This window comes from Pseudorasbora parva, chromosome 22 (assembly GCF_024679245.1).
Source record: "Pseudorasbora parva isolate DD20220531a chromosome 22, ASM2467924v1, whole genome shotgun sequence".
NCBI lineage: Eukaryota > Metazoa > Chordata > Actinopteri > Cypriniformes > Gobionidae > Pseudorasbora > Pseudorasbora parva.
This window is the reverse complement of record NC_090193.1, coordinates 41,268,915-41,293,833: the sequence shown is the minus strand read 5'-3', so window position 1 is coordinate 41,293,833 and position 24,919 is coordinate 41,268,915. Positions and strand designations below refer to the sequence as shown.

Genomic DNA, 24,919 nt, shown 5'->3' with positions numbered 1-24,919 from the left:
GATCGCTGAAGCGGTCAGACCACAGTTATTCCTGCGGCGATCTGACCATTTCTCTGTCAGATGCTGAATTACTGTGAGGATAGTGTTGAAATCATGATTTACTGGAGTCTGCTGTGACTTTACTGGTGTTTACCATTATTCACCACACACACAAAGCCTGTTTTGAGCTGTTTTGCGCATTTAATTGAGGAAATCTGGCTCTGGCTTACATTTTCTGACAAATGTATCAAAATGAGTGAGTTTGGTCTTTAAACAAGAATAAAGTAAGACACTTTTCAACATCTTCAACACTACACACTTCTGTCTGTCAAAGGCTCTTCATGTGAAATCTGTGTTTTCAGTAGATGCCACATGCGTTGATATCGTGTGTGTAATGTTAGTGTAAGTTTTGCTTTATGGTCAGCGGACGAGTTCTACTTTATGTGTCTAGTGCAGTGCTCGACTGAATCAAGTGCTATGGGCGTCCCCACCATAAAAACGATTTGGGGTAAATCCTGCTGCAGGGCCGTATCTATAGGATTTTGTAAATACATAGGGCACAAAAGTAATATTGGTAGGGGGTCTGGGGGAATGCACACACACACACACACACACACACACACACACACATACACACACACACATGCATTTTAAGGCAGTGGTTTTTCAAAAAAAAAAATAAGAGCGACCCTCTAATTTTTTTATTGTCTTATGTCCCTTATGTAGGCCTACAATCAGTCCTATTTTATTTATAATAGTATTTATTTATTTACATAATTGTTTTGGCAAAATGGTGCATAAAAGTAATTTCACAAGCTGACTAAATCACATGAAGGCACTCACACAAGTATAAAAAGAATAAGAAAAATACAAAATGTATAACTTAGAACAGTAGGACGAGCTACACAAGGGAAATTGTACCACATATCTACACAAACTGGTTTCCTTATAGTGAAAAGAATGTCATGCACAATCATTTAGAGTTATTTTACACATTTTTGGTCACAAAGTAAGTGGTTTTAATGACACAAGTGAGTTTTGATGACTTTAAAATATTTATAAAATGTTAGAATAGTAATAATAATAATAATAAATATAGCTGCAAGCAGTGATGACGGGCCCAAGCCTGTGGCTTTAGGGCAACTGTGCACGACGAGTAATATGCACTTAAACTGGGTAAAGGTAAAAAGATAAAATCGTCTGGATAGCATTATTATTTTAATCGGTTGCTATGGAAAGGTTGATATACAATATTAATACACAATTTAGCATATTTATTATACTGTCATCATGTTGAAAAAGTTTGGTGTGAATTAAATAAAACACTTAAGAGTAGTAGTTTAAAATTCAGAGAATTCATATTTTTTAAAAATTCACAATTCAGAGCCTGATTTTTTTTTTAAATATTCATTTGATTACATTATATAAAGCCTTAAAGTTCTGCATAAGTAAGGGCGTGGCCAGTTTGAGTGACAGGGGGATAGCCATTTATCTGCTGTCTGTTAGTCATCGCGTTACCTCAGCATGAATCAAACCAAAATATCGGACTTCCTGTTGGTCGGAGCTAATGAGTGTAAATTAGAAAGTTGTCCAGCTCGATGAGAACAATATATATTGTGAGTTTGGTGACTGTAAGTAAAACAAACCCCCCCATTTTTGTCTAAAGGTGGCGCTACTGAGCCCCTCCACCACGGCCGTTTCTAAGACTTCTGGCTAAAAAAAAACTGTGACGTGTGTCCATCAAAGCCAGCCAGGAGCTCTTCCAGACTCGACAGAGGCTTAATTAGTGTTCATTTGTTTCGTTAAAGTTAGCTTTATTATATTTTATTATGTGTGGACTCACGGGCACGTGCAGCAGCGTCCTGGCCTCGTCTCTGCTCATGTGACCCCCGTCCAATGGGAGCAGCTCAATCCTGCCGCTCTGGGCGAATAAGATGTTTGCTCCGGGAGGCGGAGCGATGATGTCAGACCTGGGGGTGGGGCCAATGAGGGGCGGAGCCACATTGTGATCAATGCCTATGGGGAGAGGGAGGGGCTTAATATGTGGGTACACGGCAATAAAATGCTCTTCTTATTTAGTATTTTTGTCGTTTCCTGTCAAAATATCAAAAAATTCTTAAATCCAGATGCATTTACTAGAGAAGAAAAATGGCATAAGATATTTTTTCTTGTTTTCTGGGGAAAAAAATCTAAATGAAGTGAGTTTTTGCTTAAAACAAGCAAAATGATCTGCCAATGGGGTGAGAAAAATAATCTTATTTCTGTTCGGAAACAAGAAACAAGATTACAATCAGAAATAAGATTATCTTTCACACCCCATTGGCAGATCATTTAACCTGTTTTTAAGTTGTTTCATTTTGATTTTATTTAAAAGAAAACAAGGAAAAATATCTTATGTGGTTTTACTGATCTAGTAAATGCATCTTGATTTAAGAATTGTTGGATATTTAGACTGGAAACGAGACAGAATGACTGAGTCAGAAGAGCATTTTTTGCAGTGTGTGTGTTAAACTGAGTCTGATTGAATTCAATGTAATTCACCAAAACTCACACTATGAAGGATAAAAAACAGGAATTATTAAATATTGATGAGTGTGTGATGTGTGTGTTCTTACACGTGGGTGTGTGTGAGTGTGTGATGTGTGTGTTCTTACACGTGGGTGTGTGTGAGTGTGTGATGTGTGTGTTCTTACACGTGGGTGTGTGTGGGTGTGTGATGTGTGTGTTCTTACACGTGGGTGTGTGTGAGTGTGTGATGTGTGTGTTCTTACACGTGGGTGTGTGTCCTGGCTGTGCTCTGGATCCGGGGATCTCGCGTCCCGCCGCGTCCACACACCAGCATTGGTCGAGGCCGGAGTGACACTGAAGCGGCTCGTATTCGCCATAGCCATCGCAGGACGGCACAAACTGACCCAAAGCTGGACGCGGACGGAAGGAGGACGAGACCGAAGCCAAGACTGATGCTCTGTGGCGCTCACACACCGTCATCTCGCCGTCTGAAACACACACACACACACACACACATTAGGGATGCCACAATTCTCAATATAACATTGAACCGTTCGGTACGGCATTCACGGTTCAATACGGGCTTGTGAATTGTGTTTTGCATTTAATTAATTATTTCCATTTCCTTCTATTTTAAATATTCCTCTCAGTTTATTTCGGCTCTGTTTGAGTGTGCCTGTGAGTCTACGCGCTGATATGAGCAAATCTCCAATCATATGCACTAAAGTTAGGCGGTGTCCTTAAAGGGACAGTTCACCTCTAAAATTATGTTCATAAAACAACAAAAGACAAAGAGAAAATCACTCACTGCTCTTGAATAATAATTAAAAAAAATAATACAGTAGCTTTTAATCAATGAATATTTTATATTGAAGACTATGTAGTTTTAATTTTACATTTATGAATCCAATTTCATACTTAACTGCTACTGTACATCTCTGAGCTGCCACTGTAAATCTTTATAGTGAAGAAAATAAGTATTTGAACACCCTGCTATTTTCCAAGATCTCCCACTTAGAAATCATGGAGGGTCTGAAATTGGTCCAGTAGCCTTTGTTTGCGTTTCCAGAGGTCAAGCGTGTGCTGTAGTTCTTCAGCAGGTTTGCACTGCAGGAGGGATTCTGGCCCACTCCTCCACACAGATCTCCTCTAGATCCGTCAGGTTTCTGGCCTGTCGCTGAGAAACACAGAGTTTGAGCTCCTCCAAAGATCCTCTATTGGGTTTAGGTCTGGAGACCGGCTAGGCCACGCCAGAACCTTGATATGCTTCTGACAGAGCCACTACTTGGTTATCCTGGCTGTGCTTCGGGTCATTGTCATGTTGGAAGACCCAGCCTCGACCCATCTTCAACGCTCTAACTGAGGGAAGGAGGTTGTTCCCCAAAATCTCGCAACACATGGCCCCGGTCATCCTCTCCTTAATACAGTGCAGTCGCCCTGTCCCATGTGCAGAAAAACTCCCCCACAGCATGATGCTGCCACCCCCATGCTTCACAGTAGGGATGGTGTTCTTGGGATGGTACTCATCGTTCTTCTTTCTCCAAACACGTTTAGTGGAATTATGACCAAAAAGTTCTATTTTGGTTTCATCTGACCACATGACTTTCTCCCATGACTCCTCTGGATCATCCAAATGGTCATTGGCAAACTTCAGACGGGCCTGGACATGTGCTGGTTTAAGCAGGGGAACCTTCTGTGCCATGCATGATTTCAAACCATGACGTCTTAGTGTATTACCAACAGTAACCTTGGAAACGGTGGTCCCAGCTCTTCTCAGGTGATTGGCCAGCTCCTCCGTGTAGTTCTGGGCTGATTTCTCACCTTAGGATCATTGAGACCCACGAGGTGAGATCTGGCATGGAGCCCCAGTCTGAGGGAGACTGACAGTCATGTTTAGCTTCTTCCATTTTCTAATGATTGCTCCAGCAGTGGACCTCTTTTCACCGAGCTGCTTGGCCATTTCCCCGGAGCCCTCTCCAGCCGTGTGGAGGTGTGTGATTGTGTCTCTCGTGTCTTTGGACAGTTCTTTGGTCTTGGCCATGTTAGTAGTTGGACTCTTGCTGACTGTATGAGGTGGACAGGTGTCTTTATCAGCTAACGACCTCAAACAGGAGCATCTAATGTAGGATAATAAATGGAGTGGAGGTGGACATTTTAAAGGCAGACTAACAGGTCTCTGAGGGGCAGAATTATAGCGGATAGACAGGTGTTCAAATACTTACTTGCAGTTGCATCATACAAATAAATAGTATATTGTGATTTCTGGATTTTTTTTAGATTATGTCTCTCTCAGTGGACATGCACCTACGATGACAATTAGCAGAGTGTTCAAATACTTATTTTCCTCACTGTATATATATATTTGTATTTATTTATGTATTTTATATTATAAACAAGGAATGTGTACAAGGTTTTTTTAAGTAAAGTTCTAAGTCTAAGTTAGGTGTTTCAAGTCTTTTAAGTAAAATAAAGAAAAAGTATTGCAATAAAAACACACACTAATCTTCTCATCATGTGACAACATTTACTGAAACACACACACACACACACACACAGCTCTCTGGTTCTGTCCGAGACGGAACACAGGTTCTGTATGTCTGGGTTTCGGGGCCCGGGGCCTTTAGGAAGTGGATCTGGAGACATTGCGGTGACATCTGGACCAGATGATCATGTGATCGCCGCTTCCCAGCCGTGCATAAACACACACACACACACACACACACACACACACTTTTGTTTGTTTTTGTGACATATGGGGACATTCCATAGGTGTAATGGTTTTTATACTGTACAAACCGTATTTTCTATCCCCTTACACTGCCCCTAAACCTACCCATCACACACACACACACACACACACACACACACACACACTATCTCTCTCTCTCTCTCTCTCTCTCTCTCTCTCTCTCTCACACACACACACACACACACACGCACACGCACACGCACACACAGTCTCTCTCTCACACACGCGCAGTCATGTTGATGAAGACAGATGAGCACTGGAGGACTGAGACAGACGAGAACACTCCAGAATGTGTTGGGCTGTAATTATCACGGCGTCAAAGACACGACTCTGGCCTCAAATTAGCAGAACACAACACACTCACACACACAGGCCATATCCTGGTTAAAATCACAGATTTTGCTGGATTTAAACATTCTTGGAAACATTTGGGATAATGTACACTGGCCTACAACATATATAACACTGTTGTGGCGTTTGAATATTTTAATCCTAATATCTTACGTATTGTGCCTTTAATGATAGCAACCTGCGGAATATTCTGGTTAATTCTGTAAACTAATAAAGCGAACAAAGTTTCCATCATCATACCTGATCCAGGTGTGCAGCTGAAGCCGTCGCCATGGAAACCTGGCCGACACTGACAGGTGAAAGAACCCTGGGTGTTGAAGCAGACGGCGTCACTATGGCAACGGCCCGGCTGGCACTCATCAACATCTGCATATGAGAGAGAGAGAGAGAGGGAGAGAGAGAGAGAGAGAGGGAGAGAGAGAGAGAGAGAGAGAGAGAGGGGGAGAGAGAGAGAGAGAGAGGGAGAGAGAGAGAGAGAGAGAGGGAGAGAGAGAGAGAGAGAGAGAGAGAGAGAGAGAGAGAGAGAGAGAGAGAGAGAGAGAGAGAGAGAGAGGGGATGTACAGAATCAGATGCAGGACTCTATATGAAGGAATGCACATCTGCTGTGTGTTAAAGAGGCGTGACTGTCCGGCACAGCTCAGACACATGTGTGCAGCACACACACACACACACACACACACACACACACACACACACACACACACACACACACACACACACACACACACACACACACACGAGAGGAGAGATGAATGACCAGCTCACAGCTGTGCAGTGTGGGTCTGAGCATTTCCTGTCTCTCTGCTCTGAGACCCGATCCATACATTACTGGAGAAGCCTTTGTTAAAGCTATGATAGTCAGACCTGGGAATGTTTCACAGGAGGAGTTCTGAGTGTTTACACTTCCTAATGGAAAGAGACTGACACAGCAGAATCATCCTAGCCTAGAAATCTAGACGCAGCCTAGCGGCAGCAAATCTAATATGCCGCGTGTGTCGTCTAGCAACTCTCAATACACGTCTGAGCTGTAAACGCCAAACTCTTGCCGGGCCAATCACATCGTGTATAGAGTCGGTGGGCGGGGCCATAATGACGACGGCCGAGTTGCGTTTGCGTGCTTCTAGTAAACACAGAAGCTGGCGAACGGCGGTCTGTCGAATCAGCTTTAGCTGCGACTCTGGAAGACTTGAGTTAAGCTTTTCTCTGAGAAAAGAACAAAGAGCGGCACTGAAGTCATTCTGAAGAAGGGAAGATGTGTTCAGAGTTTAGCCGACCGGATACGGCGAATGTTTAATCTGTCAGCGAGCTCTGCTTCTGTCAATGGAGAGTTTCCAGACCAAACATCTTGATGTGGGTCAGGCTAGAATAATCCTGGAGCAGAGTTACATCTGTCCATCCTACATCCATGTGCTCCCGGACCAGTGTGTGTGTGTGTGTGTGTGTGTGTGTGTGTGTGTGTGTGTGTGTGTGTGTGTGTGTGTGTGTGTGTGTGTGTGTGTGTGTGTGTGTGTGTGTGTATTACCGTGACAGACGCGTCCGTCTCCGCTGAAGCCCGGCAGACAGGAGCAGATGTAGGTCGAGTCTCCGCTGTAACTGCATCGGGAGCGTTCAGGAGCGTCGCAGTCGTGCGTTCCTCTCTGACAGTGATCCACGGGACGCTCCAATTCTGCACACACACACGACAGACGATCACACACACACACACACAGTCACGAGCTGCTCAGACACACAAGCCGCTCAGACGCGGTTCATCACAGGAGTGTTTCTTACCGACGCAAGTCCATCCGTCCGCTGGCAAACTGAAAGCCGTCCAGACACACACACAAACACACGAGCCGCTCAAAGAGACACACACACACACACACACACACACACTCAGGAGTGTTTCTCACCCACACAGGTCCGTCCGTCGCTGGCGAACTGAAAGCCGTCCACACACTCGCAGCGGAAGCTTCCGGGCTGGTTGATGCAGATGCTGTAAGAGCCGCAGATCTCAGCGCTTTCTGAACACTCGTCAAGATCTGAGCAACAACACACCACAACACAAGACAACACAACACAACACAAGACAACACACCACAACACACCACAACACAAGACAACACAACACAAGACAACACAACACAACACAACACAACACAAGACAACACAACACAACACAACACAACACAACACAACACAACACAACACAACACAACACAACACAAGACAACACAACACAACACACCACAACACAAGACAACACAACACAAGACAACACAACACAACACACCACAACACAAGACAACACAACACAACGATTTATAGTGAAACCACTCAGGGACGGAACGAGCAATCCTTATACACACAATCTGACATCACACAAAATCACACACTCATGAGCTTCCCATTGTTAACCCGTGGGGTTTAGTCTGGAGTCGGCCCACCCTCTCTAACAGCTCCAGCTCTTCTGGGAAGGCTTTCCTCAAGGTTTAGGAGTGTGTTTATGGGGATTTTTGCCCATTCTTCTAGAAGCTCATTTGTGAGGTCAGGCACTGATGTTGGACGAGAAGGCCTGGCTCTCAGTCTCCGCTCTAATTCATCCCAAAGCTGTTCTATCGGGTTGAGCTCAGGACTCTGTGCAGGCCAGTCCAGTTCCTCCACACCAAACTCCTCATCCATGTCTTTATGGAGCGACGCTTTGTGCACTGGAGCGCAGTCATGCTGGGACAGGAAGGGGCCGTCCACAAACTGATCCCACAAAGTCAGGAGCGTGAAATTGTCCAAAATGTCTTGGTGAAGCATTAAGAGTTCCTTTCAATGGAACTAAGGGGCCAAGCCCTGAAAAACAACCCCACCCCCACCACCAAACTTTACACTTGGCACAATGCAGTCAGGCGAGTCCCGTTCTCCTGGCGACGGCCAAACCCAGACTTGTCCATGGGATTGTCAGACTGAAGCGTGATTGGTCGCTCAGAGAACACGTCTCACTGCTCTAGAGTCCAGTGGCGGCTGCTTTACTCCACTGCATCCCACAATTTGCATTGTATAATATACATTATAATTAATTAAGAAATGTTTTTATTCTATATAACATTATAAATACAATTATAATTGATATATTATATGTAACATTTTATAGGCTAAATATTTTTCTTCCTCTTTTTGTTTTGTATTTTAGATTGAAATATGACGTGAACATGTTCTGGAATGTTTGGTGACATTCACCTCTTAATAAAGTTAATGTAGATTTGATGTTAACTTCACTAAATCACTGTTTGTGTATTCTCTGATATATGTGGCGGTTTTTAAATGAAAGGCGGTAGATTTAGATCTTTACACTAAACCCCGAGGCCATGATTTTACTCTGTATATACAGGCTCTTCCGCTGCGTGTTTGCATTGGATCCTCGTCTCGTCTGTGACCAGCAACTTCTTTGAAGTCAAATTCAATTATAATACAATTTCTCCAACTAGATTTATCAGAGCTGAGAGTAACGAGGGATCTTCCGTAACTCAACGCAGATGTCTGAACTGTTTCTGTTAATAACACAAACATACAGAAGATACACATATTAATGTGCGAAGGATCGAGTGGTTACCGTAACAAACCCGTCCGTCTCCAGTGAATCCCGTGGCGCATTCGCAGGTGAAGACTTTGCCTTGAGCTGGATGGCAGACGGCGTTGGTGTCACAGCCGTGTCTGCCTGTAAAACAGGGGTTTTGCTCTGGGATTCCACCTGAAAACACATGCAGAGCATCTGCGTTCACTTACAAACCACAATGCATATAAATAATAAACCACATCAAAAGCTGCAGCGCAACCACAGAGCCGAACTCTCTTCTGAATCATAAAACTCTTTAATTTATTCATGAAAACTGACCAAAGTACTACTGTCTTTTTTTAACCCTCTAATTTATATACATCATGTAACTTTGGCGGTGAAGCGTCAGCAAATACTAATAAGGCTACAAGAGCACCACATAATGAATTAATAACTATAACCTACAGGTACTATAAATACGTCAAAATGTATCCGCTTACGTTAAGCCAGAGTTTAGTTAGTGTTGAGGAGTTAAGCCAGTGTTGAGTTAGTGTTGAGGAGTTAAGCCAGTGTTGAGTTAGTGTTGAGGAGTTAAGCCAGTGTTGAGTTAAACCAGTGTTGAGTTAAACCAGTGTTGAGTTAGTGTTGAGGAGTTAAGCCAGTGTTGAGTTAGTGTTGAGGAGTAAAGCCAGTGTTGAGTTAAGCCAGTGTTGAGTTAAACCAGTGTTGAGTTAGTGTTGAGGAGTTAAGCCAGTGTTGAGTTAAGCCAGTGTTGAGTTAAACCAGTGTTGAGTTAGTGTTGAGGAGTTAAGCCAGTGTTGAGTTAGTGTTGAGGAGTTAAGCCAGTGTTGAGTTAAACCAGTGTTGAGTTAAACCAGTGTTGAGTTAGTGTTGAGGAGTTAAGCCAGTGTTGAGTTAGTGTTGAGGAGTTAAGCCAGTGTTGAGTTAAGCCAGTGTTGAGTTAGTGTTGAGGAGTTAAGCCAGTGTTGAGTTAAGCCAGTGTTGAGTTAAACCAGTGTTGAGTTAGTGTTGAGGAGTTAAGCCAGTGTTGAGCCAGTGTTGAGTTAGTGTTGAGGAGTTAAGCCAGTGTTGAGTTAGTGTTGAGGAGTTAAGCCAGTGTTGAGTTAGTGTTGAGGAGTTAAGCCAGTGTTGAGTTAGTGTTGAGGAAATAAACCAGTGTTGAGTTAAGCCAGTGTTGAGTTAGTGTTGAGGAGTTAAGCCAGTGTTGAGTTAAGCCAGTGTTGAGTTAGTGTTGAGGAGTTAAACCAGTGTTGAGTTAGTGTTGAGGAGTTAAACCAGTGTTGAGTTAGTGTTGAGGAGTTAAGCCAGTGTTGAGTTAGTCTTGAGGAGTTAAGCCAGTGTTGAGTTAAGCCAGTGTTGAGTTAGTGTTGAGCAGTTAAGCCAGTATAGAGGAGTTAAGCCAGTGTAGAGGAGTTAAGCCAGTGTAGAGGAGTTAAGCCAGTGTTGAGTTAAGCCAGAGTTGAGTTAAGCCAGTGTTGAGTTAGTGTAGAGGAGTTAAGCCAGAGTTGAGGAGTTAAGCCAGTGTTGAGTTAGTGTAGAGGAGTTAAGCCAGAGTTGAGTTAAGCCAGTGTTGAGGAGTTAAGCCAGTGTTGAGTTAGTGTTGAGGAGTTAAGCCAGTGTTGAGTTAAGCCAGTGTTGAGTTAGTGTAGAGGAGTTAAGCCAGAGTTGAGTTAAGCCAGTGTTGAGTTAGTGTAGAGGAGTTAAGCCAGAGTTGAGTTAGTGTTGAGGAGTTAAGCCAGTGTTGAGTTAGTGTAGAGGAGTTAAGCCAGAGTTGAGTTAAGCCAGTGTTGAGTTAGTGTAGAGGAGTTAAGCCAGTGTTGAGGAGTTAAGCCAGTGCTGAGTTTAGCCAGTGTTGAGTCAAGCCAGTGTTGAGTTAAGCCAGTGTTGAGTCAAGCCAGTGTTGAGTTAAGCCAGTGTTGATTTAAGCCAGTGTTGAGTTAAGCCAGGGTTGAGTTAAGACAGAGTTGAGGAGTTAAGACAGTGTTGAGTTAAACCAGTGTTGAGTTAGTGTAGAGGAGTTAAGCCAGAGTTGAGTTAAGCCAGTGTTGAGTTAAGCTAGTGTTGAGTTAAACCAGTGTTGAGTTAGTGTAGAGGAGTTAAGCCAGAGTTGAGTTAAGCCAGTGTTGAGTTAAGCCAGTGTTGAGTTAAGCCAGAGTTGAGGAGTTAAGCCAGAGTGGAGGAGTTAAGCCAGTGTTGAGGAGTTAAGCCAGTGTTGAGGAGTTAAGCCAGTGGTGAGTTAAGCCAGTGTTGAGTTAAGCCAGTGTTGAGTTAGTGTAGAGGAGTTAAGCCAGAGTTGAGTTAAGCCAGTGTTGAGTTAAGCCAGTGTTGAGTTAGTGTAGAGGAGTTAAGCCAGAGTTGAGTTAAGCCAGTGTCGAGTTAAGCCAGTGTCGAGTTAAGCCAGTGTTGAGGAGTTAAGCCAGAGTTGAGTTAAGCCAGTGTTGAGTTAAGCCAGTGTTGAGGAGTTAAGCCAGTGTTGAGGAGTTAAGCCAGTGTTGAGTTAAGCCAGTGTTGAAAAGTTAAGCCAGTGTTGAGTTAAGCCAGTGTTGAGTTAGTGTAGAGGAGTTAAGCCAGAGTTGAGTTAAGCCAGTGTTGAGTTAAGCCAGTGTTGAGGAGTTAAGCCAGTGTTGAGGAGTTAAGCCAGTGTTGAGTTAGTGTAGAGGAGTTAAGCCAGAGTTGAGTTAGTGTAGAGGAGTTAAGCCAGTGTTGAGTTAAGCCAGTGTTGAGGAGTTAAGCCAGTGTTGAGGAGTTAAGCCAGTGTTGAGTTAGTGTAGAGGAGTTAAGCCAGAGTTGAGTTAGTGTAGAGGAGTTAAGCCAGTGTTGAGTTAAGCCAGTGTTGAGGAGTTAAGCCAGTGTTGAGGAGTTAAGCCAGTGTTGAGTTAGTGTAGAGGAGTTAAGCCAGAGTTGAGTTAGTGTAGAGGAGTTAAGCCAGTGTTGAGTTAGTGTAGAGGAGTTAAGCCAGTGTTGAGTTAGTGTAGAGGAGTTAAGCCAGAGTTGAGTTAAGCCAGTGTTGAGAAGTAAAGCCAGTGTTGAGGAGTTAAGCCAGTGTTGAGGAGTTAAGCCAGTGTTGAGTTAGTGTTGAGGAGTTAAGCCAGATTTGAGTTAAGCCAGTGTTGAGTAAGTGAGGATATGAATATATCAAGATATTATAAACATTAACATCAGGATTTTATGTAAAGCTGATTTGAATCGTTATAATAAGCACTATATAAATAAACATTTGGGTCTGTCAGAGCTTAAAACTTAACCTAAAATAAGCAACCTGACACTGGACGTTTCTTCTGAAATACAGACCCGTCACTGGACACACGGATCTGCCGACAAATGTCTGGGCTCTAGAGCTGTGGTTTAACTCGGGTCCGCTTACAGGAACCACGCTTTAACCCAGAACACACAAACCTCAGCGGGAGACTGAGTTAAATCACACATATGAACTTCACTCACAGCTGCACTGCTGTTTACACTGCTGAGTCACACAGAGTAGTAAACAAGATACACTTGTGGTCAAATGTTTGGGCTCAGTAAGATGGGTTTTTTTTTAATACAACACAAAAATGTATCAAGGACGCATTAAAAAGTGACATTTATAATGTTACAAAAGATTATATTTCAAATAAATGCTGTTCTTTTGAACTTTATATTCATCAAAGAATCCTGAAAAATAAAATGTATCTTAACTCAGTCTTATTGTTGAGTTAAGCTAGTGTTTAATTAAGCCATTGTTGAGTTACTGTTGGGTGAAGCTAGTGTTGAGTTACTGTTGGGTGAAGCTAGTGTTGAGTTACTGTTGGGTGAAGCCAGTGTTGAGTTACTGTTGGGTGAAGCTAGTGTTGAGTTACTGTTGAGTTAAGCCAGTGTTGAGTTAGTGTTGGGTTAAGCCAGTGTTGAGTTAGTGTTGAATTAAGCCAGTGTTGAGTTAGTGTTGAGTTAAGCCAGTGTTGAGTTAGTGTTGGGTTAAGCCAGTGTTGAGTTATTGTTGGGTTAAGCCAGTGTTGAGTTATAGTTGAGTTAAGCCAGTGTTGAGTTAGTGTTGAGTTAAGACAGTGTTGAGTTAGTGTTGAGTTAAGACAGTGTTGAGTTATTGTTGGGTTAAGCCAGTGTTGAGTTAGTGTTGAATTAAGCCAGTGTTGAGCTAGTGTTGAATTAAGCCAGTGTTGAGTTAGTGTTGAGTTAAGCCAGTGTAGACTTACTGTTGAGTGAAGACAGTGTTGAGTTATTGTTGGGTTAAGCCAGTGTTGAGTTATAGTTGAGTTAAGCCATTGTTGAGTTATTGTTGGGTTAAGCCAGTGTTGAGTTAGTGTTGAATTAAGCCGATGTTGAGTTAGCGTTGAGTTAAGACAGTGTTGAGTTAGTGTTGAATTAAGCGAGTGTTGAGTTAGTGTTGAATTAAGCGAGTGTTGAGTTAAACCAGTGTTGAGTTATTGTTGGGTTAAGCCAGTGTTGAGTTATTATTGGGTTAAGCCAGTGTTGAGTTATTGTTGGGTTAAGCCAGTGTTGAGTTAGTGTTGAATTAAGCCAGTGTTGAGTTATTGTTGAGTTAAGCCAGTGTGTAGGAGTTAAACCAGTGTTGAGTTAAGCCAGTGTTGAGTTATTGTTGGGTTAAGCCAGTGTTCAGTTATTGTTGAGTTAAGCCAGTGTTGAGTTAAGCCAGTGTTGAGTTAGTGTTGAGTTAAGCCAGTGTTGAGTTAAGCCAGTGTTGAGTTAAGCCAGTGTTGAGTTAGTGTTGAGTTAAGCCAGTGTTGAGTTAAGCCAGTGTTGAGTTAAGTTAGTGTTGAGTTAAGCCAGTGTTGAGTTAGTGTTGAGTTAAGCCAGTGTTGAGTTAAGCCAGTGTTGAGTTAAGCCAGTGTTGAGTTAGTGTTGAGTTAAGCCAGTGTTGAGTTAAGCCAGTGTTGAGTTATTGTTGAGTTAAGCCAGTGTTGAGTTAAGCCAGTTTTGAGTTAAGCCAGTGTTGAGTTAAGACAGTGTTGAGTTAAGACAGTGTTGAGTTAGTGTTGGGTTAAGCCAGTGTTGAGTTATTGTTGGGTTAAGCCAGTGTTGAGTTAGTGTTGAGTTAAGCCAGTGTTGAGTTAGTGTTGAGTTATTGTTGAGTTAAGCCAGTGTTGAGTTAGTGTTGAATTAAGCCAGTGTTGAGTTAGTGTTGAGTTATTGTTGGGTTAAGCCAGTGTTGAGTTAGTGTTGAGTTAAGACAGTGTTGAGTTATTGTTGGGTTAAGCCAGTGTTGAGTTAGTGTTGAGTTAAGACAGTGTTGAATTATTGTTGAGTTAAGCCAGTGTTGAGTTATTGTTGGGTTAAGCCAGTGTTGAGTTATTGTTGGGTTAAGCCAGTGTTGAGTTAGTGTTGAGTTAAGCCAGTGTTGAGTTATTGTTGGGTTAAGCCAGTGTTGAGTTATTGTTGGGTTAAGCCAGTGTTGAGTTATTGTTGGGTTAAGCCAGTGTTGAGTTAGTGTTGAGTTATTGTTGAGTTAAGCCAGTGTTGAGTTATTGTTGGGTTAAGCCAGTGTTGAGTTAGTGTTGAGTTATTGTTGAGTTAAGCCAGTGTTGAGTTAGTGTTGAGTTAAGACAGTGTTGAGTTATTGTTGGGTTAAACCAGTGTTGAGTTATTGTTGGGTTAAGCCAGTGTTGAGTTAGTGTTGAGTTAGTGTTGGGTTAAACCAGTGTTGAGTTAGTGTTGGGTTAAGACAGTGTTGAGTTATTGTTGAGTTAAGCCAGTGTTGAGTTATTGTTGAGTTAAGCCAGTGTTGAGTTATTGTTGGGTTAAGCCAGTGTTGAGTTAGTGTTGAGTTATTGTTGAGTTAAGCCAGTGTTGAGTTAGTGTTGAGTTAAGACAGTGTTGAGTTATTGTTGGGTTAAACCAGTGTTGAGTTATTGTTGGGTTAAGCCAGTGTTGAGTTAGTGTTGAGTTAGTGTTGGGTTAAACCAGTGTTGAGTTAGTGTTGGGTTAAGCCAGTGTTGAGTTAGTGTTGAGTTAAGCCAGTGTTGAGTTGTTTTAGCACTAGCCTGTGAATTTTCACATGTCTGCTTTAATTCTATTTTGAGAGTGCAAGTTTCCTCACTGTGGATGGAGCCGATCTTGTTGCTCATGGCGAAGCGGATCAGCTGGTTGCTGGAGTCGTACATGACGAAGATCTGGTCGACGCTGAGCTGCTGGCTGGCCGGTGTGGAGTGTGTGAGCTCCTCATGTGGACAGCTCTGGAAGCGGATGCTCTGCGTCCACAGGTAGCTGTGTGTGCTGATGCTGCCATCAGGCATGCTAACGGTGTAGTCCCGCCGCGAGGACGACGTGATCACTGACAACAAGAGACAATAACCTCACTCTTCTGTCAATTATTACACTTATTCCAGCCGTCAGGCCTCCGCTCATCTGACATTGGTGTCAATGAAGGCCTTTCTGAGCCATCGGATTTCAACACTAATATCTTCATCTGTGTGTGAAGATGAACGGAGGTCTGACGGCTGGCCAATGACATGAGGGTAAGTAATTATTGACAGAATTTTCATTTTTGGGTGAACTAACCCTTTAAAGCAAAATCCTTCACACACATCTCGCCAAGGAGAACTCAGAGTTTGTTACTGGTAAACACTTCCTTTATGAGTGTGAAGGGATGATATTTCTGACTGCAGAGAAAGGCACTCACAGTTGCTGGAATATTGGTATATCTCGTTGTACGGTGGGATCTGGACCGTGGCTTCTTTTGGCACCTCAGGGATCCTGCCGTCCAGATGGGTGCTGACCACCAGATGATCGTGCTCATCGATGCCACCAAACTCCTGCCTGATGGTCAGCCTCTCGTTGCCGGGCAGAAAGGTGACCTCAGCCTGGCGTGTGAAGACCCCTCCTGTGGACACGAAGAGAAGAAGACTGACCCTGAGCATGTGTTTCCACTTCAGCTCAATCTCACAGGAAGCGCTTCAGAACTTCACATCACACAGAGAGACGAGACGGATGAAAGCAGGACATTCCATGAGGCACAATAGTGAAAAATAACAATAATAATATGGATAATAATAGTATAGTTTTTGGGTCATACTTTACAAAAACAAAAACAGAGAGAAATATAGTCGCAAGCAGCAATTATTGGGGTTCAAGCATTGGTCTTTAACTCTTTCAAGTTTCACGTTTAGTTTATTTATATAGCACATTTAAACACAGCAAACATGGCTGACCGAAGTGCTGAACAATACACAAGTTAAAAAACAAAACACAGCAAAAACAAAGACATAGCCTAGCATTTATGACATAAAATCACAGTGGATTAAAAGCTAAAGAAAAGAAGTATGTTTTAAGAGAAGATTTAAAAGTGGTTCCAGACTGAGCCGATCTGATATAATCCGGAAGGTTCTTCCTCAGCCTTTTAAAAAACCCACTGCCAGGGTTTTTGACCATTTTCACCTAAATTAAATAGCTCATATAATATTTTGTTTTATAAATATCTGATTATGCAATACATCCAAATAAAGAGCTGACCCTCTTCTTTAAAAAAACACATTCCTTTCAGTTAGTGTATTCCTTTTTTATCAACACTTGAATATGATTAAGTTTAGTTTAAAAAAAAGCAAAAATCTGAGTAAATCATGCGTTTCTAAAAGCATCAGAGATTATCAAACACAGATGGAGGAGATCGAGTCCATCTACACCTCTAATGCTTCAGTCCTGGAGCTCGCTCTGGGTCAACACTTCATTCACTAACATTAGGCAGTTTTGATTTATATGATGTTCAATGATGATGAGCACGTTATTTTACATATGCATATGATTTAATACGATCGCTTGTGTCTGCGTCTTCTTCGCGTGTTTGATCAGGAGATTCAGGACTCATTAGCGCCCGACAGTGAAAACACGGAAAGTTCAGTTTTTGGCACTGGGTGCCTTTTTTTTTAGAAATAACAGAAAATTCTGTGTTTGGCGGGGAAAGAGATAATATATAAGTTATATTAGTTGACCTCAGACAACAGTATATTTTTTAAAAAAGCCAGTCCATGAAAGCTTTAACATTTACAGTAGGGTTTCAACCGAGCGGCTCCTCCCACGATCTCTCCTGAAGCCGATAATGAAGTAATGTGAACTGCAGTTCCTCCACTGGCCACTAGAGCGGCTCCAGAAGCCGATACTGAAGTAATGTGAACTGCAGTTCCTCCACTGGCCACTAGAGCGGCTCCAGAAGCCGATACTGAAGTAATGTAAACTGCAGTTCCTCCACTGGCCACTAGAGCGGCTCCAGAAGCCGATACTGTAGTAATGTGAACTGCAGTTCCTCCACTGGCCACTAGAGCGGCTCCAGAACCTGATACTGAAGTAATGTAAACTGCAGTTCCTCCACTGGCCACTAGAGCGGCTCCAGAAGCCGATACTGTAGTAATGTGAACTGCAGTTCCTCCACTGGCCACTAGAGCGGCTCCAGAAGCCGATACTGTAGTAATGTAAACTGCAGTTCCTCCTCTGGCCACTAGAGCGGCTCCAGAAGGAGCAGAATCTCATTGAGCTCATGTTAAAATGCCCAACTTTACAGCAGAATAAAACATGTTTACAGTCTGAGACAGATTGTGGTTTTGGTCTATACGGCTAATTTTGCCCTTCATTACGACTGTGAGGGGGTGAATGTTTTTATAACTCATTCGTTTACGTTATATAAAGCCTTAAAGTTCTGCATAATTAAGGGCGTGTCTACTTTGAGTGACAGGTGGATAGCCATTTATCCGCCGTCTATAGTCATTGCGTCTCCTAAGCTCCGCCCACATCCCGCCTTTTGCCCATTTCTGTTATCCGGGAGTGACACGCGATGACTCTCTTGCAAGATGGCGACGCCCAGCTCAGCCCTACTTTAAGTTTCAGAACGGCTCATCGGAGTCCTATGGGTGACGTCACGGACACTACAGCCGTATTTATTTACAGTCTATGGTTTCAACGCTACACAAACCCCTAATTCTCGTGCTGTGTTACCAATGAGGCTGAAGCCGTTGCGATAGTTGGGCTGCTCCAGAGCGAAGGCCCATCCGATGGCCTCTCCGAGGGCCGTAAGCGGCTGTAATGAGGCTCCGACATTGGCTGGGATGCTGCTGACCGCGATGTAGGCCCGGCCGTCATTGGCCACCACATACGAATGCAGGTCATTGTTGGAGAACTCCACAGGAGACGGAGAATTCCCAATGAAGAGTCTGCCGTTCAGCTTCCCATTCATCCGCTGAGGTTTGCCTGTGGATTCGGGCAACAGCGGCATCATGCACTGCTCCAATATGACATTTAGGGATTTATCGTTATCCGTTCCAACATTACGACCCACCTTCAGCAATGCAATCCTTGCCGTTGCCATAATAGCCTGGTATGCAGTGACAGCAGTATCCGTCTGAATAATCTCGGCACTCAGCGAAAGTGGAGCACTTGTGCTTGTTGCTGGAGCACGTCTCGTAGTTATAAGAAAACACTGTATAAAAAAACAGATATATTAAAATGTATGAAACATAAGATGTACTCAGTAAGGGCTGCACGATTAATGGTACTTTAATCGCGATAACGATATCTGCATCTCTCGATTGATTTCAAATAATCGGCCTGCTCGTTATTTATCCTGAAAACGTGTTTTGTCTTTGGGGTTTGCGTTATCTTGTGTCGGTAGCCTCCACTAGTAGTCATGCTTGTGGTTGCCAGATACAAAAAGCTAAACCCCCCAAATAGAGCTTTTCTCTTAAAAGGATATGCGTTCTTCCCTGTGTTTTACTTAATCTGTGCAATCTGGCAACTCTGTGCACGTGCTCCTCTAACTGCGGAAGCAGCGCTGATGATCTGAACACACGCTGGAGTTTAGCGATCTCCACAGCGATGAAAGTTTTTGTTTCTTCACAAGCCACTTGTGCTATTTGTGTGAGTAAATCTGCCATGATCAAACCTTCAGCCATGAATGTCAACAAATGCAACACAGATCTCCGCCTTATAGGTTGCAAAGCTGCATTTATTCTGCAAACAGCGACAATTCAATCGGGAAAACTGTAATGTTACAGTATAGTTTATAGTTATGTTTAGAGTTTGGTCTTTTAATATCACTATCTTAGTGCATTAAGCAACGTTAAGCGTTTTCAATGTCCCTAGCCAGGGATATTTATATATATATCAAGGAGCATCGTTCTTTGCTTTACAAATTTGCAGGGCAATCTGAATCTGTGGTTTGTCTCATTTACAAACGAATTGTGTTGATTTAAAAATCTAATGTGAATACAGATTACAAGTGTTCATTAAAACCCTGTGTTTAGTATGATTTACCATCTAACGAAATGATCATAGTTGGTTAAATGAAGTCGGTGTGCCACCTACAGGCCTTTTGGGTGAAGTGTAGGTTGGTGAAGAACATGCAAAATGGCCATCACTACATTACCCTTTTAGATCGTTATTAATAATCGTGATTATCAATTTAACCGTGATCGTGCAGCCCTATACTCAGTATAGTCACAGCTTTCCTCTCACCGTTGACGCTGAGCTCGTCTTCATCGATGATGAGAACCTGTGGGTTCTGTGGGTTCTGCGGCGGCACGTATCGGTACTGGAGCTCGTCCGGGGTGGAGGACTCTGAGAGCAGCTCGGGGCGGCTCGTGAGCGGCTCGTACGGAGCCTCGGAGGGCTGAAGTCTCGTCTGCAGGACCGGTGGCTCAGGCTCATCGATCCCCTCCGGCGTGACCTCCATGACCTCTCCGGGCATGATGGAGGTGAACAGCGGAGACGTGCCGATCTCGAAGACCCAAACGCCAGGCCGGCCAGAGTTCGTCTCCCTGAGGAAAAGAAGATGCACTTTCTGTTCTTAACTGGTGGCATGTGACCCAAAAATTGGCACAAATAAAATGCAACTAATTATATAATCATAAAGAAATTAATGTGTATATACACCGATCAGGAATACATTATAACCATCTTCCTAATATTGTTTTAGTCCCCCTTTTGCTGACCCATCTCTGATGGACTCCTCTAGACCCCTGAAGGTTTGCTGTGGTATCTGGCACCAAGATGTTAGCAGCAGATGTTTTAAGTCCTGTAAGTTGCGAGGTGGATCGGACTTGTTTGTTCGGCTCATTCCACAGATGCTCGATTGGATTGAGATCTGGGGAATCTGGAGGCAAGTCGACGCCTCAGACTGGTTGTTGTGCTCCTCAAACCATTCCTGAAGCATTTGTGCTTTTGATCGGACCCCACGGGCCAGTCTTCGCTCCCCACGGTCATCAATGAGCCTTGGCCGCCCATGACCCTGTGGCCGGTTCTCCACTGGTCCTTCCTTGGAGCACTTTTGATAGATACTGACCACTGCAGACCGGGAACAGCCCACAAGAGCTGCAGTTTTGGAGATGCTCTGACCCAGTCGTCTAGCAGTCACAATCTGGCCAAACTCGCTCAAATCCTTACGCTTGCCCATTTCTCCTGCTTCACACACATCAACTCTGAGTATGAAATGTTCACTTGCTGCCTAATATATCCCACCCACTAGCAGGAGCCGTGATGAAGAGATCATCAGTGATATATCATAATGTTATGCCTGATCGGTGTACAAGATTAATGAGACACACAACCCTATGAGTAAAGTGTCTTACAGTGCGAGAGCTCTGACCGACTCCTCGCTGTCCTCAGTGATTCGGTAATAAGTTCCTTGAGTTTTGGACCAGCCGAACCAGCCCTGGACCAGGCCTTCGCTGAACCCGACCTCCACCTGCACGTCTTCATCCTCTATGAGCGTGGAGATGAACTGCATCTGCTCCTCAGGATACAGCAGGATGGCATACGATGCCAAATCCATGTTTGCTACAACCAGCTGGAAAGTGTTTCTCTGCAAGAGAAGTTTATAAAATTAATTATGAAGACTTTATAAATAAATGCGGCTTGAGCTTATGGATGTTGGTCAGCTGACTTTTTAAAGGGTTAGGTCACCCATTCAAACGGTTAGGAATCAGTGTATTGATTACATATTGATTGAATACGCTGATTCATAACCGTTTGAATCTTTATTTGAGTATTGAACACAAACGCGGAAGAGAAGCCAATGCTGAATAAAGTCGTAGTTTTTGTTATTTTTGGACCCAAATGTATTTTGGATGCTTCAAGAGACTCTAATTAACTCACTGATGTCTCATATGGACTACTGTGATGATGTTTTTATTCCCTTTCTGGACATTTTCTTCTTTTCTGGACATTCTTTTCATTTTTGGGTGAACTAACCTTTTAACTAATGCTTGGGACTGCAAAACATTTCAGGGACGTACCATGAGCTCGATTCCGTCTCCTCTTTGTTGCCCTTGAGCCGCCACATTCTCCCAGGTGACGATGACGGCGTGAGTGGGCTCGATCCCGTCGTCATTAGGAAACGCTTGGCTAATGTGATCCGCGGCTCTCTGGAGCACATCTGGGCTTTTATCCTGCCGGAAATAGACATACCCGGCCCCATCGGTAGTGTCCAGATCTCCGAGGAAAGCTGCGATCATGCCAAAGCTGGCCGGCATCTTGCCCAGGTACTCAGACTCATCACCAGGTACAGCCAGAGAGACGAAGCCATTGGTGTTGACCTGCACAAAGCACAAAACAGGACAGGTCAAAAACTAATTTGGATCCACAAGTAAACAACATCCTGAACACTTGAAAGGAATGTTATGAATCAAGATTAATTGGTCAGTTTATGATCCTGACAAACAAACCTTTGTTATATTTGACTGAATGCACAGGACGACTATTAGTATTGATCAACTGAACATCGCCTAACATAATGTTTTACAGTATTTGGGCTTGTTGAGGAGAGGTAAAAAGGTTAAAAAAAAATCGTGCATATCTAGTGAGCAGAATACAGAACACACCACACACAGAGAAAATAAAATTGCATATTTTTGCATTGCAAACAAAATAAAAACATATTTTTGCATTTTGCAAGAAAAAAGTTACATATTTTTGCATATTTCAAGAAAGTTTTCTAACATATTTTTAAGCACTGCCAGAAAAAGTTACATATTTTTGCACATTGTAAGAAAAAGTTGCATATTTTTAAGTATTGCAATAAAAAGTTGCATCTTTTTGAATACTGAAAGAAAAAAGTTATATATTATTGCATACTGAAAGAAAAAAGTTACATATTTTTAAGTATTGCAAGAAAAAAGTTGCATATTTTAAGTATTGCAAGAAAAAGTTGCATATTTTTAAGTATTGCAAAAAAAGTTGCATATTTTTAAGTATTGCAAGAAAAAGTTGCATATTTTTGCATACTGAAAGAAAAAACTTACATATTTTTAAGTATTGCAAGAAAAAGTTGCATATTTTTAAGTATTGCAAGAAAAAAGTTGCATATTTGTAATTATTGCAAGAAAAAAGTTGCATATTTTTAAGTATTGCAAGAAAAAAGTAGCATATTTTAGCATAATGAAAGAAAAAAGTTACATATTTTTAAGTATTGCAAGAAAAAAGTTACATATTTTTAAGTATTGCAAGAAAAAAGTTGCATATTTTTAAGTATTGCAAGAAAAAAGTAGCATATTTTTGCATATAGAAAGAAAAAGTTACATATTTTTAAGTATTGCAGGAAAAAGTTGCATATTTTTAATTATTGCAAGAAAAAGTTGCATATTTTTGCATACTGAAAGAAAAAAGTTACATATTTTTGCATATTTCAAGAAAGTTTTCTAAACTTGCATATTTTTAAGTATTGCAAGAAAAAAGTTGCATATTTTTAAGCATTTTAAGAAAAAAGTTGCATATTTTTAAGTATTGCATATTTGTGCATACTGAAAGAAAAAAGTTACATATTTTTAAGCATTTTAAGAAAAAAGTTGCATATTTTTAAGTATTGCAGGAAAAAGTTGCATATTTTTAAGTATTGCAAGAAAAAAGTTGCATATTTTTAGGTATTGCAAGAAAAAGTTACATATTTTTGCATATTTCAAGAAAGTTTTCTAACATATTTTTAAGCTCTGCCAGAAAAAAAGTAACACATTTTTTTGCATATTGCAAGAAAAAGTTGCATATTTTTAAGTATTGCAAGAAAAAAGTTGCATATTTTTAAGTATTGCAGGAAAAAAGTTGCATATTTTTAAGTATTGCAAGAAAAAAGTTGCATATTTTTAAGTATTGCAAGAAAAGTTGCATCTTTTTGCATACTGAAAGAAAAAAGTTACATATTTTTAAGCATTTTAAGAAAAAGTTGCATATTTTTAAGTATTGCAAGAAAAAGTTGCATATTTTTAAGTATTGCAAGAAAAAAGTTGCATATTTTTAAGTATTGCAAGAAAAAATTGCATATTTTTAAGTATTGCAAGAAAAAAGTTGCATATTTTTAAGCATTGCAGGAAAAAGTTGCATATTTTTAAGTATTGCAAGAAAAAGTTACATATTTTTGCATATTTCAAGAAAGTTTTCTACCATATTTTTAAGCTCTGCCAAAAAAAAGTTACATATTTTTGCATATTGTAAGAAAAAGTTGCATATTTTTAAGTATTGCAAGAAAAAGTTGCATCTTTTTGCATACTGAAAGAAAAGCATATTTTTAAGTATTGCAAGAAATAAGTTGCATATTTTTAAGTATTGCAGGAAAAAAGTTGCATATTTTTAAGTATTGCAAGAAAAAAGTTGCATATTTTTAAGTATTGCAAGAAAAAAGTTGCATATTTTAAGTATTGCATATTTGTGCATACTGAAAGAAAAAAGTTACATATTTTTAAGCATTTTAAGAAAAAAGTTGCATATTTTTAAGTATTGCAAGAAAAAAGTTGCATATTTTTAAGTATTGCAAGAAAAAAGTTGCATATTTGTAATTATTGCAAGAAAAAAGTTGCATATTTTTAAGTATTGCAGGAAAAAGTTACATATTTTTAAGTATTGCAAGAAAAAAGTTGCATATTTGTAATTATTGCAAGAAAAAAGTTGCATATTTTTAAGTATTGCAAGAAAAAAGTAGCATATTTTAGCATAATGAAAGAAAAAAGTTACATATTTTTAAGTATTGCAAGAAAAAAGTTACATATTTTTAAGCATTTTAAGAAAAAAGTTGCATATTTTTAAGTATTGCAGGAAAAAAGTTGCATATTTTTAAGTATTGCAAGAAAAAAGTTGCATATTTTTAAGTATTGCAAGAAAAGTTGCATCTTTTTGCATACTGAAAGAAAAAAGTTACATATTTTTAAGCATTTTAAGAAAAAGTTGCATATTTTTAAGTATTGCAAGAAAAAGTTGCATATTTTTAAGTATTGCAAGAAAAAAGTTGCATATTTTTAAGTATTGCAAGAAAAAATTGCATATTTTTAAGTATTGCAAGAAAAAAGTTGCATATTTTTAAGCATTGCAGGAAAAAGTTGCATATTTTTAAGTATTGCAAGAAAAAGTTACATATTTTTGCATATTTCAAGAAAGTTTTCTACCATATTTTTAAGCTCTGCCAAAAAAAAGTTACATATTTTTGCATATTGTAAGAAAAAGTTGCATATTTTTAAGTATTGCAAGAAAAAAGTTGCATATTTTTAAGTATTGCAAGAAAAAGTTGCATCTTTTTGCATACTGAAAGAAAAGCATATTTTTAAGTATTGCAAGAAATAAGTTGCATATTTTTAAGTATTGCAGGAAAAAAGTTGCATATTTTTAAGTATTGCAAGAAAAAAGTTGCATATTTTTAAGTATTGCAAGAAAAAAGTTGCATATTTTAAGTATTGCAAGAAAAAGTTGCATCTTTTTGCATACTGAAAGAAAAAAGTTACATATTTTTAAGCATTTTAAGAAAAAGTTGCATATTTTTAAGTATTGCAAGAAAAAAGTTGCATATTTTTAAGTATTGCAGGAAAAAAGTTGTATA

General features: G+C 40.9%; 1 protein-coding gene across 2 annotated transcripts in view; it reads right to left on the bottom strand.

The window, feature by feature from the left end:
* The window catches only part of LOC137057900 (nidogen-1-like), a 61,329-nt gene that overhangs the window by 7,597 nt on the left and 28,813 nt on the right, over nucleotides 1-24,919 (bottom strand). Inside the window, exons 3-15 of one of the 2 annotated variants that reach the window (XM_067431002.1) lie at nucleotides 21,360-21,659; nucleotides 20,694-20,926; nucleotides 19,582-19,883; nucleotides 18,407-18,547; nucleotides 18,067-18,318; nucleotides 15,764-15,964; nucleotides 15,182-15,415; nucleotides 9,169-9,306; nucleotides 7,481-7,609; nucleotides 7,111-7,254; nucleotides 5,828-5,953; nucleotides 2,751-2,975; nucleotides 1,823-1,995 (exon numbers count right to left, since the gene is read on the bottom strand). In XM_067431002.1, coding sequence (XP_067287103.1) covers nucleotides 1,823-1,995; nucleotides 2,751-2,975; nucleotides 5,828-5,953; nucleotides 7,111-7,254; nucleotides 7,481-7,609; nucleotides 9,169-9,306; nucleotides 15,182-15,415; nucleotides 15,764-15,964; nucleotides 18,067-18,318; nucleotides 18,407-18,547; nucleotides 19,582-19,883; nucleotides 20,694-20,926; nucleotides 21,360-21,659 — 2,598 coding nt within the window. The remainder of the gene's footprint in view (nucleotides 1-1,822; nucleotides 1,996-2,750; nucleotides 2,976-5,827; nucleotides 5,954-7,110; nucleotides 7,255-7,480; nucleotides 7,610-9,168; nucleotides 9,307-15,181; nucleotides 15,416-15,763; nucleotides 15,965-18,066; nucleotides 18,319-18,406; nucleotides 18,548-19,581; nucleotides 19,884-20,693; nucleotides 20,927-21,359; nucleotides 21,660-24,919) is intronic. The other variant, XM_067431003.1, reaches the window with a different exon arrangement.